The sequence below is a fragment of the Bidens hawaiensis genome, unplaced genomic scaffold, assembly GCF_021521415.1.
Source record: "Bidens hawaiensis isolate Kalapana, Puna unplaced genomic scaffold, B.hawaiensis_p1.1 tig00038474_1, whole genome shotgun sequence".
In the NCBI taxonomy this organism is placed as follows: domain Eukaryota; kingdom Viridiplantae; phylum Streptophyta; class Magnoliopsida; order Asterales; family Asteraceae; genus Bidens; species Bidens hawaiensis.
Window position 1 is genome coordinate 72,219 of NW_027496742.1, and position 15,100 is coordinate 87,318.

Here is a 15,100-nt window from a genome sequence, read left to right on the forward strand (position 1 = left end):
TTTCTTTTGTTAAATTATAGAGTATTTAAACTCAAACCAGTAACACAAAATACTGGTTTGACACAAACTGATTCCAAACTCAACAGTTTGGATAGTGATTCCTCTCTCATGGCCCAAACCAGGTCGTAACATGGCCGGATAACATAAAAACAAGTTTCAAACCAATCAAATTACCCGTTTGTATACACGCATTAACTGGTTTCTAACTACCCAAATTTGATTTGTATGGGTTCACATATTCTCTAACCAAGACAGTTTTATGACCTGAACCGACTTTGACGAAATTTTACCAAACAGATTCGGTTTACAACTCAAACTGGTTTGTTCATAACCCAATTTACAGGGGTGCAAACAAGCTGAGCTATTTGCAAGCTACTCGAGACGTGAAAAAAACCCGATTGTCTGAGCTTAAACGAGTCTGTCATTATATAATTGTTTATCAAAAGTTGAGCTTGAGTTTTAGAAATAGAGATCGAATTAAGTCAAACTCGGCTCAGCTTGTTTCGTACTTTGTACATGTACCGTTTTGTACACCTCTCTCTTTGAAGTTTGAAGTATGAATCTAATTTGCCATGTTAGGCCCAGCCAAGAACACATGCCCACGATAACCATATATTAAGCAGAGGAAAAAAAAGAACGAAAACCAAGAAACCTTAATCTTCTGTTTTCATGTCCCGTCTCCTTGGCTTCACATCTGTATCTACCGCCACCGCACTCTCTGTCTCTGTTCTGCCTACCGACGGACGGTGGTAGAGACAGATTTGAAGCGAAAGAGGTGTCAGATGGATGGTTAGTTTTTATCACAAGCAAATTATTAAAAAAGTTTACTAAATGTCATGTCCAATGCTGAAACCAGCTTTACAAAACTCATGTAATGGATCTTAGTTTCATCATTTTTGAAAGTCACAAAGTCATAATATTGAGCTTATAGGTGCTATAACTTTATAAGCTAAATATTATGACTTTATAAAACTCTTATTTATGTTTGCTTCTAACATATCAACCAATTTTTGGTTAATTTCTGCAAAATAATTCTAGTTCGCTAAAGATGTATATATCGTCAATGGGTATTTTCAAAACTTTTTAGCTTGTGATGAATGAAGGGAAGGGAAAGAGTAGTATGAGATCAAGATTTGGATATAAAGTCTGCCATATAATCGTCCTCGTCATATCTCATTTATGCTATAGATGCTTTTTTACTTGTTATCTAAATGTGAAGGTAACCTATGTGTATTGTGTAATGGTTATAAATGTTTACGATCTTGTATGGTAAAAGTTCTTGTTTAGATGTGTAATACACGGAATCTGATTTTCAAGTCCTAAAGTATCAGCTTTAATGATCATGATCAAATACATAATTATGCTTGAAGTGCAGCACGTTTTGGGGTCTAGAAAAGCGGTTAGAAATTCCTAGGTTTGCTGGTGATTATGTTGGTGGCGATGCGGAGAATTCAAGGTCAAAGATGGTGGTGTTGGTGGTGGATATGCTGCAAGCAATGCAGAGATGACATGGTCGGTGGTGATTTTTAAAAACTAGTTATAACATCATTTGATTCTTAAAGCTGGTCCAATCAGTGAACTGTTAGAGTCTCCTATTTGATTTTAAAAACATTGGTTGTGTTACTCGACATTCAAAGATAGTTAAACTCAAATATATTACTTTTATTTTCTTAGGTGTATATTTTATATTTAGAAATTCTGATTCTAAAACTTGAAACAAATGTTTCAAATTTACACTAACTTAAAGTAGGGGCTTTACATATTGTGTTCGTCGGTTCATAAATCAGACTCGACTATTAGACACAAACACGTCCTTTATGTCAAAATCTTAACCCAATATTAACAAACCCAATACAATATAACATAAAACCATAATAAAAAAACAAGTGAAAGTGATAATATTAACAAGTGAATGATAACTCTTTGAAATCAATGGTCCAAAAACAATATATCAACATCAATATAAATTCTCATACAATCATATATATATATACTATAAAAAATGGGCTTTAATATATAGATGTATCACTACACTCCCAAAGAAAAAAACAACCATATAATAAAAATAAAAAATAAAAATGAGAATATTGAATAATAATAATATATCATCAAATCCAGTATCCATCTTGTTCTTCACCATAATAACCCCCAGACCTAATTCTTCTTCAATTCTTTCTCCTGCTTCCGTCTTTAACATCCAGCCGCCGGTCAAATCCATCACCGCCGCCGTCCGACGCCGGAGATCACCGCCGGAAAACGACATGTCAGTCACCGTTCCGATTCCGTATGAGGATGAGCAGCCGTTTGTTAGCTCTAAAGCTCGTAAGAACTAATTCCTTTGCTGTTATGTGGTTTAATTCTGTATTTGATGAGTTTGAAGTGAGTAGGATTTGGTTAAATTATGTAATTTAGAATCAGTTAGGTTTAGGATTAATCTGTTCCTGTAGTTTTGATTTGTTACCTTTTGATCTAGACTCGATATTAGGTTTATTTTTTATAATCTTTAGTAAAATTTACAACTGTAAGCACCTTTGGATATTGGTTTCATCTGTTTTGGAATCAAACATTCATTTAATTATCTACCTGATATTGATACACAGAAAGTAAGAGTGATATCGTAAGCAAATTTGCTATGGCAGTCTTAGGTTTTTTTTTGAACGGCCAATGAATCCTCCAAATAGGCTACTGGCTAAATTCTCCACATTGGGATACACTCGTCTTTGATCTGGGAAAAACCCTCACCTAAGGCCAGCGCCCGTGAACACTTGGTGAGATAAAAACTCGTTCGGTTCAAGGATCCAACTAGTGAAAGCCACCTACTCGCCTAGTCTCCCATCATCACCTTGGTGCCTCTGAAACTAAATGCTGGGGGCAGGAATCGAACTAGGGACACATGGAATGCCAGGGCTCTCCCTTACCACTCCACCACTAGCTCATTGGCTGGGAGTCTGTAGTAACTAAGCATTCTTTAATTGGCATGTAGGTGTTGACAGTTTCCTAGACGTGTGGTCTGACCTGTTTATTGTAGAAACAAATCAACAATATGCATGTTGTTGAGTCGTTCAAGTGTGTTTGAACTTTGAACCAGTCACGTTAGGGTTAAGTTTGGTGCCACCTGTGCTGAATATGGGTTGTTGTTCACTGTTTCTCTTATTTTGTATGTGCGTATCTTTGTCTCTCACAGTATTTATTATTACAGGTAACGGGGCAAGTAAAAGTGCGCCCCAAAAGAATAGATACTCAATGAGCTCTATTAGTTGTTTTGGTGTGGATCTCACACCAGATAATATTGCAATTTCTATGGTATATTTTGTTCAAGGAGTATTAGGGCTTGCTAGACTTGCTGTCAGCTTTTATTTTAAGGATGATTTGCATCTTGATCCAGCAGAGGTATATTATATTGTTACTAATGTTTAAAATTAGAAACTTGGAAAGATCGAGTAATAAAGTTATAATAAGGTTTCCAGTTTAGTATTATATAGGCTTGAATCAGTATGATAAAACTAACTAGTTTTACATGGTGGACTAGACAGCTGTGATAACCGGTTTCTCTGCATTGCCTTGGCTTATTAAGCCGCTGTATGGTTTTATCAGGTGTGTTAATAACTTAATATGTATAATCTATCACATGTGCATAACGTGTAGCATTGATTAATCCACAAATATTCTTACTTGAATATCATGTTTTTTTGTAGTGACTCAGTTCCACTTTTTGGGTACCGAAGAAGGTCGTATCTTGTTTTATCTGGACTTCTTGGAGCTCTTTCATGGAGTTTAATGGCCACTTTTGTTGATGACAAGTATGGTGCGGCTTTTTGCATACTTCTTGGATCGCTTTCGGTTGCGTTTTCTGATGTTGTAAGTATCTACTACAGTTTTTATATTACCTTGTCGTTTTATGTGTTGTCTTAATGAGTAAAAACCAATGTTCTTAAACAATATCATTTGGAAGTGTTTTAATACGTTAAAGTTTTAGTTTTCACCCTCTTACTATTTCAACCAAGGTATAGCTTGCTAAATCTGATGATATACATATTGATAACTTACAAATAGCCTGATTTAGTCAAGTGTAAATTTTTTTAAAAGATTTAGATTCTTTCTGGATCAAAAGTGAACGTTATGTTGGGTAGGAGAGCAAATATTATAGAAGAAAGCATTGCTAGGTATAATAGACTAATAGTTTGCTACGAGTACCAATCTACCTATTCTAATAAAGTAAACGTTATGTTAGTGTAATCAAAACATATTAATCCATCATTTAATCTAATAAATAATTACCTAAATTATAGAGATTAAAAATATGCAGGTATTTATCTCAGTATAATAAAAATATCTATATATTTAATGAAATCATATTTACCTTTTCTTTATTAAATCAATTTATAAACACCTTTCAGTGTAGGATATGAATGTGGTAAAAATTATTGAACGATATTTATAGATCTAAGAAGATAAAAACAAGAAGAAATTATGTATGAATAGCAATTTTATTCTCACGTATTCATTCAACCTCCATGGAACCATGGAGTTCTCATCCATCTCTTTCAAATATGTAATGCAACAACGTGTTTTAGTCATGCTAATTTGATATATGATGCCTCTTTTTACGTCATTTATAATGAAACATCTTATCATCTTTTGTTATAATTCGTTTATTCATTAAAAAATATAATTACAACTTATAAATCATTGTGTGCATCTTTTTCATGATTATGAAGAAATTGCGTGAGAATGCACCACGTATTCATATGAATATTTCATTAGAAAATATAATTTGAACTTATTAAACTATATAATTTGACAAAATATAGGTTTTTTAAATTTAATCATTTAATTTTTATAGCTTGATTGTATTTCTTTTGAACTTCCCGTGTATTACACAGGCTCTAAAGCTAGTATATTATATATATGCGTTAATAATTATATATATAGAAGTATAGCATTATTACGTACAGTTAGATATTGATTCTTAAGAATAAAAAAATGAAGGTTTGAAAACTGTATGCATTATAATTGCATATTCATTACTTAATATATGTGACTTCACTGCGACTAAACTGCCCATTTATATATTTAGTATTGTTATTAATGCTATAGATTTTATGTAGTAGACTAGTAGTTATAAACTTTCATTATATTCTATATATTTGATAGGCAGAAGATATTCTTGTCATACTTTTTACGTATGTTTTGAAATGCATTGTATTCAATTTCAGTTAGTTATGAGTCTTATGTTTTGGACTGCAAACACTCGCATTGTTTTTTGCGTCGCTTCTGACCTCTTATTGTACTATTGTGACATTTAAATGGTTACTTTGTTGAAAATATGGTGTAGAAGTAATTTTAAATATTCTTGTCATACTTTTAACATTTGCACCCCTTCGCCTCACACTTTTTTAAAGCACACACATACATTCACAACGCCACAATGAGTGACGTATGTAATAGTGTAGGTTGTAGATTCAATGGTGGTAGAACGAGCGCGTGGTGAATCACAAAGCGTATCTGGATCTCTTCAATCTCTATGTTGGGGATCCTCTGCGTTTGGGGGAATTGTAAGCTCTTACTTTAGTGGGTCCCTCGTGGACGCTTATGGTGTAAGGTACATGAATGGTCCTTGTGATTTGCCCATATTGTATATTTAGACGTTTAGTCCCCACTTTTTCAAACATTCCACCTTTTCTTACAAAAGCGGTGTTACATTTGCAGGTTTGTTTTTGGTCTTTCAGCATTGCTTCCTTTGCTGACATCAGCAGTTGCTGTTCTTGTGAAAGAGCAACGCACTCGTGGGCCCTTATCTTCTACCTCAATAGATACTGCTACTAATGGTATTCTTGAGTTGTGGGAAGCTATTAAACAACCAAACGTGTTTCTTCCTACTTTGTTTATTTTTCTTTGGCAAGCAACACCCCATTCAGAATCTGCCATGTTTTATTTCACGTAAGTTCTCTCCTTCCCTTATTTAACATGCCCGGTTTGGTTATTGTGTTTAATTGAACTGTAACCTAACGTTTCGGTTATCAAGAAAGCGTAACTGGTCAGTGTTGATTAAATCGGTTACCTGTTTTCAAAGGGTGTATCTGTTAAATCGGTTGAAAGAAAATTGGTTTGTTTGGTACAGAACCAATAAGATGTTGAGAACCGCAATAACTACATAGTTTATTTGCGTATATTGCTTTTAATGTGATACGTAAGACGGTTATGTAACTGCCTCTGTTTCTCTCTACCACTAGTTCTGATTATATTTATGCGTTATGTACAACTGCTTTGTGCCGTTCTCAATATATTATTGCTTCTGAATAGGGGTGTAAATGAGCCAAGCTCGAGCTCTAGTAAGTTAAACGAGCTCGAGCCAAGTCATGTCGGGCTCGGATCATTTCGAGCTTTATTTCGAAAGATCGAGTTTGGCTTGTAAGTAGTTTTTCAAACATGGATCAGACTCATTTATTGAAAAAGCTTATTTTTAGGGTCAAGCTTGTTTAAGCTCTTCTTGATTCGAGCTTTTAGCGAGCTGATCTCAAGTAGCTCATGAGCGGCTTGGCTTGTTTACACCCGTTCTGAAACGAACGTCTTTACTCTGTGTGTACATGATAGTTTGGTTTGTTTTTTACTATTAGCAAAACCGAACCACTATAACCGGTTACTAAAAGAAACATAATCGAGCCTTACTGTTTTTATTTGGTTCAGTACTTTAGTTAATTCGGGTTGGTTTTTTTGTTAAGTTGGTAATGGTTCAGTTGTTCAGTTTTGTGCTCACCCCTACAACATACATTTGTAACACACTTGTACAATTTGTGTGTTTAACTTGTTATTATATCCAGAACAAATAAACTCGGTTTTACACCAGAGTTTCTGGGCCGCGTTAAGCTCGTGACATCAATTGCTTCACTTGTTGGTGTTGGACTTTATAACGGATTTCTTAAAAGTGTTCCCCTGCGCAAGATTTTTCTTGGTACGACTGTAATCGGTACTGCCCTTGGGTTGACTCAGGTATGACTTTTGTTTACATAATTGTTGGATTCTGAAACTTAATTTGATTATTCCAAATGCTCGTTAATAAGCTTTCTGCGTGTTGCAGGTTATCCTTGTCACTGGGTTGAATCGCAAGTTTGGTATAAGTGATGAGTGGTTTGCCATTGGAGATTCTTTAATTATAACAGTTCTTGGTCAGGTAATTCACTTTTGTCTAAATTGTTTATTGAAATAACTAGTCTTTTAAATCTTATTAGAAGTTTATTTAATAATCTAGTTTTAATGGGTAGTTTTTGACCAAAAATTTTTAGAAGCAATCAGTGTCAAATAATAAATATATTCTTTTAATTTTCGAATAAAATGATTTAGGAGGTTTTATGCTTTGATGCACACTTCATTTCAGAACTAGTGGTGTGAAACTGTGAATGAGCAAAGTCGCCCGTGAGCTACTTGAGATTGGCTCGCTAAAAGCTCAAACTGAGACAAGCTTAATCAAGGTTGAGCCCGAGCCTGATCTCAATCTCAAGCCTAAAATTAAACTCGTGTAATAAATGAGCCGAGCCTAAAACTAAACTAGTTTAATAAATGTGTCTGAGACTGAGCTTTGCTTATCGAGCTTTAGCTCAAGCTGGGTTGCGACCCTAAAAGAGCATAAATTTTTCTTTAGTATAAGAAATATATTTATATAATAATCTTTATGACACATAAAATAATAAAAGTAAGTAAATAGTATTTCATATATTATCTTATGTATAAAAATATTAATAAAACATATCGTCATCATCATCATCATCATCATCGTACTCGGTATATTCCACCAATAGCAAAGCTATGGTAAGGTCTGAGGAGGGTAAGATGTAGACAGCCTTACCTCTACCCTATAGCGATAGAAAGGCTGCTTCCGGTGAGACCCCCGTCTCGATAGTAGTTTTGCATCAAGCCTTGGACATAAGGCACATCGCACTCAATCATCGGGACACACCGGCTGATCGGTGCATGCACCCTTGTCTTTCGGCTATCAACGCCACCACATGATGCCTGATTAACCTTCCGCCACTTTTAACGTTATTTTCACGAGATTAGTAAAATAACGTCAAAATTAGTGCAAATTCACTTTTGCCCACCCGAGTGTTCACACATATATACATTATATGCGCGCACCGCAAGCAGGGCGTGATAAAACATTTATAAAAGATAATTATAAATATATATAAATTAATTAGTAAATGATAAACAAGTCGGGCACGAGCCATGATTGAGGCTGAAAAATTACTTTTGACTCGATCCTGAACGTTAGAAATAGAGCTCAAAATGAGCCAGGCTTGGCTCGTTTACACTCCTACTTTAAACCTGTTTATTGTATAAGCTATATATATTTTTATATGAGCGTTAAGATTGGCAACATATCTTGAATTGGACAGTTGAGAAATTTGTTTTGTGACAGGCGTCTTTCATGCCGGTTCTAGTTCTGGCAGCAAGACTGTGTCCGGAGGATATGGAAGCGACTCTTTTTGCAACCCTGATGTCTGTGTCAAACGGAGGGAGTGTTCTCGGGGGTCTTTTTGGGGCGGGTTTGACCCAGGTTTTGGGTATCACTAAGGACACATTTGACAACCTCGCCCTTCTTATTGTTATATGTAACCTTAGCTCGTTGCTGCCGTTGCCTTTGTTGCATCTACTTCCTAAAGATGATCCCGACAATGATAGACCGAAACAAGATATTGAGGTTGAGTTGAAGTCTAGTTAGTTCGTTAGTGACGCGCATGTATGTGTAAGACTGATAGCTGTATTTAGCGGAGAGGTGTAAATATAATTTCATATCGATAATTTAACATCCTTGTTTTGATATTAAGGTGATAAGTATATCGTTGTTATAGCTAGTTATTGGTTGTTTTTGAGGTTTGATGTTTTGCTTGTAATGACTGGGGACGAGATACTTGTAACTAGTTCTAAAATTGAGTAGATATGTGCCATTTTTAAGATGATATGGGTAGATATGGGCGAGTGTTTCTCATAGAATGGGTTAGAGTTGATTGAGCGGGACAACCTATGACGCATGGGGACGGCTTGGATGGTAGGGTACCTGTCCCCAAGACAGTTGGAGACGGAAACGCGACGTGGGACGGTTGGAGACGGAAAGCGATGGAGACGTTTTCTAAACGAGGGCACATGCGAAGAATTCCGGTGCCGGTGACGCAGTTTCTGCCGGAAAACCCATGAAGAAGGAAGGACATAGGCTGCGGCTAAAACATGTGTTTTAGTTTTTTATGGTTAAATACGCCTAGCTTTAACATTTAACCTTTTGATATTTTAGTTGTTTGCGTCGAGTCCTTAAAACTTGTTAACTCTTACATTAAAATTTAAAAAGTGTTACATCTTAAATTAGGTTATGCATTTTAACTCTCTTTATCTAGACTAGTTTACATTTGATTCCTCAACTTATAATTATATACATAAAATGTTTAAAATTGACATTTTATATAGATAGAACTTATATGTATATTTATTTTTATTTTTTGTTAATAATTAATTACATGTGGCTTATGTAGTGTAATTGCAGTATTTGTATTTTGGATTTTTGAGTTTTGTCGTTCCTCGTACCCGTTCCCGTGCTATATAGGGGACAACCCTTTCTAATAAAACTTGCAAAATGAGTTGATGTTATTTTTCAAACAGATCGAAATGGATTGGTGTTTTCTAATAAATGGCATCGTAGTTTAGCTTATTCACATTTCATCTAAGGTAGTTTAGCTTATTTACATTTCATCTAAGGGTTGAAAATCATCTTTTATGCCTTGCTCTTGGTTGTACATCCAATCTTAGTTAACTTAATAAATTAATAATCAACATTAACCTTAATAAAAATGACTTAGGATCTTAGGTCAGTTTCTGGGCAGCGAGTTAGATCTTGCGAGAGGTTTCTTGCAATGAACCAAATCCTTCCGTGAGCTTCTAAAACAACAAACCAAATCTGGTAATAGATCAGATTAGTGAAAAGCCTCTAGGCTTTAGCCAGATCCTTAGGGGGGCGTTTTGGCATCTAGCTGATCGAGTGGAGATTAAGGATTAGCTTATTAAAATAAACAAATTTGAAAAATTAAATGACTCACTAAATAGCATAACTACTTCGGTAACATCGCTAGATTACGTTTCTCGCAATAAGTAAATTCAGGAAATGGTTTTGATGTGTTGAGAAATACAATTCGGATGTGTTATATAAGGATAAATAAGGAAAGATGGACTAAACTAGTTTCACCGATACAATGCAGTTAGCTAAATAAAATGACGTATTCCAATCTAATCGTCTCGGCACATTAAGTAAAACTGAGGAATGAGAAGCATCCTTATCAAGTGCTCCCTTCCATTTTACTCTAAAAAGATAAATACGAAAACTCGTGCTTAAACAAACGATTCCGTGATGGTTTGGGATTTATTTGCAGCAATACTCCATTTTTCCCAATCAACTGTACAACTCTAACTTTGGTCCTGGAATAGGGCCAAATTGATTAGGAGAATATTGGCAATCAGTCCGAAGACACCCGGATGGGAACTATATAACATTTGCTACAACACAACCGCTTATACTTTTCTTTTCCTATCTCGCGATTCTAAAGGGGACATTCATCAAAGTTTTCCATATTTTTTTAGCATATTAATGACTAATTATAAAATATTAATATTAATATTAAATGAATGCATTCAATCTAAGGGTAACCTTTATTTGTAATTTTGCTAAACTACTATTATATATACATATATATACATATATATATATATATATATATATATATATTCTCATTTTTTATCTTTTTAAACCAAACACTCCATTTTATAAACTAAAACCGGTTAGATAATAACAAAAGTTGTGTATGGGAAGTTGTGTCCTTTGGATGATACTTGTTACCTACACAAGACATGCTATGTATGACAGGTTCTCTGCCCGTTGTGTGTGTTTAACCATACATAATTAGTTTATCAAAAGTGTGATAAACACAACATATCAGTTTTGTTTTCACGTTGCTATTTAATTTGACTGGTTAGTATTTCTAGCGTTTGTACTTTGTTGATCGTCTTTTCACTCGCTCCGACCTCCACAATGTTATCCAGTGATTATCTCGCTTTGAGCTCCGCATTTTTGTCCGATGATTTATCTCTTGCTTTTGGTAAAGTAGATGTTGATTTATTGTTGGTGTTTTGGTATTTGCGCGGTTTGATTATGTTTTTACGAAGCATTTTTACTTAATATATAAAGTAATTGTTGGTACATTGCTAACAAAGTAGCGCAATGCACAACAACAGTGAAATGCGCCATGAAAAACACCTAGTTTATACCAAATATAATGCACGCCTTTAACCTATTAATTTTGAAACTAATTTTATTTCTCAAATAACTCGTATTCATTAGCTCTTTTATAAATGAATAAACAATCTTGTTTAATTATCTTGAAATTCCAGTATGAATTTATTGAAACGAAGTTGTATTAGAATTAGAGTATTTTTTGGGTATCATAAACTATTTTGTGTGTCAGTTCATAGCGGTACCATGACAAACGCAACCCATGCCGACTGAACAACATATGTACCGCCGTATCGGTATCGGTATTATCCAAACCGGTAGGTATCACTGTTTTTCATGGTTTCAATCAATGTAAAACTCACTTTAGTTTTTGTGTTACATCAAACAACTTTTGTGTAATGAGACCATTGCAATTATTTTTTTTATCGTAACATATACCGTGTGCCAGTACTGCGAGGAACAAAGATGTGTTCGGAATAACGTATTTTTTGTGTCAAAAACTATACCAATTTCTGGTAACATATCAGTATTGGAAGGAGCCAAACCAACTCGCTACCGGTAGAGGTATTATTGATGTTTGATTTTATGGTTTTCAATTGATAAAAAGTATTTACACAGTAAAACGTGTCAGGTGCTAAACGTATCGACGAACAAGTCTAAGTGGTTAGAAAGGTTAAGAATAATATCATATAGAACCAAAAAATAAACGTATCGGATGACCGAAGAAATAAAGGTTCATGGAAAGTACTAAAGAAGAGTTCAAGATTTAATATGTAAAAATAATGCAAACAAATATGTACAAATCTAAGTTTTCCCTAACTTCACTCCCACTTTGACTTGACCGCCGATTTCACTGTCATTGAACCACTTAAACATAGGAAGATTTTTAAAATGTACTTGTTTTAGAAAAAAAATTATATTTTTGTCCATCATACTTTAGGATTATAAAAATGTCCCATCATTCTAACACGTAGTATTATTGTTCCAAGTCTTACGCCCCTTTAATCAACTAAGCTAAACGGCGGAGACCATCAACAATGTATCAGACTTTATAAAACATGGTCGAAGACATATATAGCCTCTTGTCTGTTTCTTTTGATGTTATATTATTATAAATAATTTTTCTTATATTTTGGTTTTCTTTTATAACCTTTAATATATAAAGGTTTATATAATTTCAAATATATAGCTGAAACGTGTTATTTTATCTACATGCCGACATGAATGTTATTTATAACCGTGGAGAGTCAAATTTTGTTGAACATTTTGATATTAATTTGACACGGCTCGGGTTTAAGTAAAGTTTATATCGGTCCGTAGATAAAAATAAACATGTTTCAATGTTATATTTGAAATTATATAAAACTTTATATATAAAAAGTTATAAAAAAAAAAACCAAAATATAAGTAAAATCAGTTATAATAATATAACATTAAAAGAGACAGACAAGATGCTATACATGTCTTCGACTATATGTTAAGAAGTTTAACACGACATTTTTGAAAGGGAAAATTCCTGAAATGTCCCCTCTTTAGAAAGAGATCCAAAATTCCAAATACGCCCCCCCCCCCCCCCCCCCCGCCACACACACAAAATCCAAATTCCCTCATTATCGCCTTACGAACTTATCGTCGCCGCTACGTTAGGAGTTCGAGACGACATTTTTATAAACTTCGTCGCCTCCCTGCTATGTTAGTTTAAAACTCGTCGTCCCCCCCGCTATGTTGGCTAAAAACTTGTTGCCACCCCCATAGTAGCTCAGAACTTGTCGCCTCTCCGCCATGTTAACTAAATAAAGCTTTATCTTTTCAAAAAATAGTGAACCTAAACTAATTTAAAAAATAATTGAATATTTCTAATTTTATTGTTTTTAAGTTCTTGTATATAGGATTCTGGATAATAATATGATTAAGAAAAATCATGCATACCATCAAAATCATTTTATGTGCACTTTGTTTAAATACAATTTTTTAAATAACAAGATTTATTAGATTTACTTTTTAAGCTAACATAGCGGGGAGGAGACGGGTTTTCAGCTAACTTGACGGAAAGGCGGCGAATTTTGAACTAACATGGTGGGGAGGCGGCAAGTTTTGAACTAACATGGCGGGAAGGCGGTGAGTTTTAAACTAACAAAATTGGGAAATGATGAATTTAAAAACATGTCATCCTAAACTCCTAACATAAAGGCAACAAGGGATTAGTAAGGGGACAAAGAGGAAATTTAAACTAGAGGGACATAATTAGAATCTTTTTTAATGAAGAGACATTTAAGGAAAATTTCGATTTTAAAATCCTAAAATTTGATAGACAAAATGAAATCTATTTTTAAAACAGGTCCATCTTAAAAATTTTCACTTAAACATTCTTTGAATCACAAAATTTGAACATAACCATATTAATTTTATTTCTTCCATATGTGTATACCCTCTAAAATAAAAAAAAATTAAAAATATACTTCGAACAAACATTTGTACATTAGGAAAAGACGCGATGACTGATGCTTTATAAATTTAGGTTAAACTATTTTACAAAAATGAGAAGATTGAGAAGAATTTATAACAAAAAAAAAAGAAAAGAAAAGGAAACACTTTAAAAATAATAAAAAAAATATAACTCAAAATTGAATAAAAAAAAGTAAAAACACAAAAACGTTTTCACCGTCTTCCTCGTTCTCAAAACAGAAAAAAAGGACACATGTTGAGGAAAAAAAGGTCATTGTTTTTAATTTATTATTGTGTTTTATTTTTGTCATTGATTATGTTTTTTTACTTGAATTGTGTCTTTTTTTCTTGATATTGTGTTATATTATTCAACATTGTGTTTTATTTTTTTCGGCATTGCATTATATTTTGCGATATATTGTGTCTTTTTTATTTATCATTGTATTTTTGTTTATTTTCGTCATTGTGTATTTTTTTTCTCGGCATTATGTCCTTTCGTCATTTTTTGAATGAGAATGAAGGGGAAACATTTTAGTTTTTTAATTTTTTTGTTTTGTATTTATATTTTGAGTTATGGTTTTTAGTTATTTCTTTTGAATTTTATTTAGAGTTTTTTTTTGTGACTTTTCTCTTTTAAATTTATATTCAAACTATAAATTTACTAACTATATTTTTTTAGTTTTGTATCAAATTTTTGTAATTTTATTTAACGTTTATTAACTATTTTTTTAGCGGACTATAAAAAAAGTAAACATTTTGCATAAAAGTACAAGAGTTGTTTTATACGTTGGTGGGAAGTAGAGCACGTAATCCTGATTGGTATCGAGATGCTGGTTCGAAATTTGCAAATTTGCCGGACTTTTTACGAATCTATATAACAGAAACAGTCGTCGAATGTGACCGTGTAGGAGTGATTGTCACAGCTAGGGATGAGATTGGTACCGTACACGTATCTGTACCCGTACATATACCTGAATGTACCCTTACAAAAAATCAATAACAACATGTACCAATACCCGTACCAAATTTTTCGGTATGGTACATGTATGAGTATTTTAGTATGTTACACGTTTTTATACCACTTTGCTTTTTCTATTTCCAAATCTTCGACAATCTTGAAATTGGTACCAATATGAGTAACAAACAACTTGAATTAGTCCGCGTACCTATACTCGTACAAGTACATGACGGGTACCAATATAGTACAAGAAAAAAATTGGTCGTCGTTTAATGATTAGAAAATATTGAAGAACCCTAATCCGGTTGCCTTTTAAATGATTTGTTTGTTTGTTCAAGTATTGGATGATATTATTTAATATTGAAGAAGAAGTTGGTACTTGTTCAATAATAACATGGTTGAAGAATTTATTTTATATATCAAATACG

The 15,100-nt window shown here is 33.6% G+C and overlaps 1 protein-coding gene across 1 annotated transcript; it reads left to right on the forward strand.

The window, feature by feature from the left end:
• The first annotated feature begins 1,983 nt into the window (after nucleotides 1-1,983).
• Nucleotides 1,984-8,839, forward strand: LOC143590314 (folate-biopterin transporter 1, chloroplastic-like). The gene is made up of 9 exons (XM_077070830.1): nucleotides 1,984-2,322; nucleotides 3,200-3,390; nucleotides 3,530-3,594; nucleotides 3,696-3,858; nucleotides 5,454-5,602; nucleotides 5,710-5,940; nucleotides 6,822-6,990; nucleotides 7,079-7,171; nucleotides 8,417-8,839. The coding sequence occupies exons 1-9, from the start codon at nucleotides 2,079-2,081 to the stop codon at nucleotides 8,717-8,719; spliced, it is 1,608 nt and encodes a 535-aa protein (XP_076926945.1). The 5' UTR covers nucleotides 1,984-2,078; the 3' UTR covers nucleotides 8,720-8,839.
• Nucleotides 8,840-15,100: the final 6,261 nt, after the last annotated feature.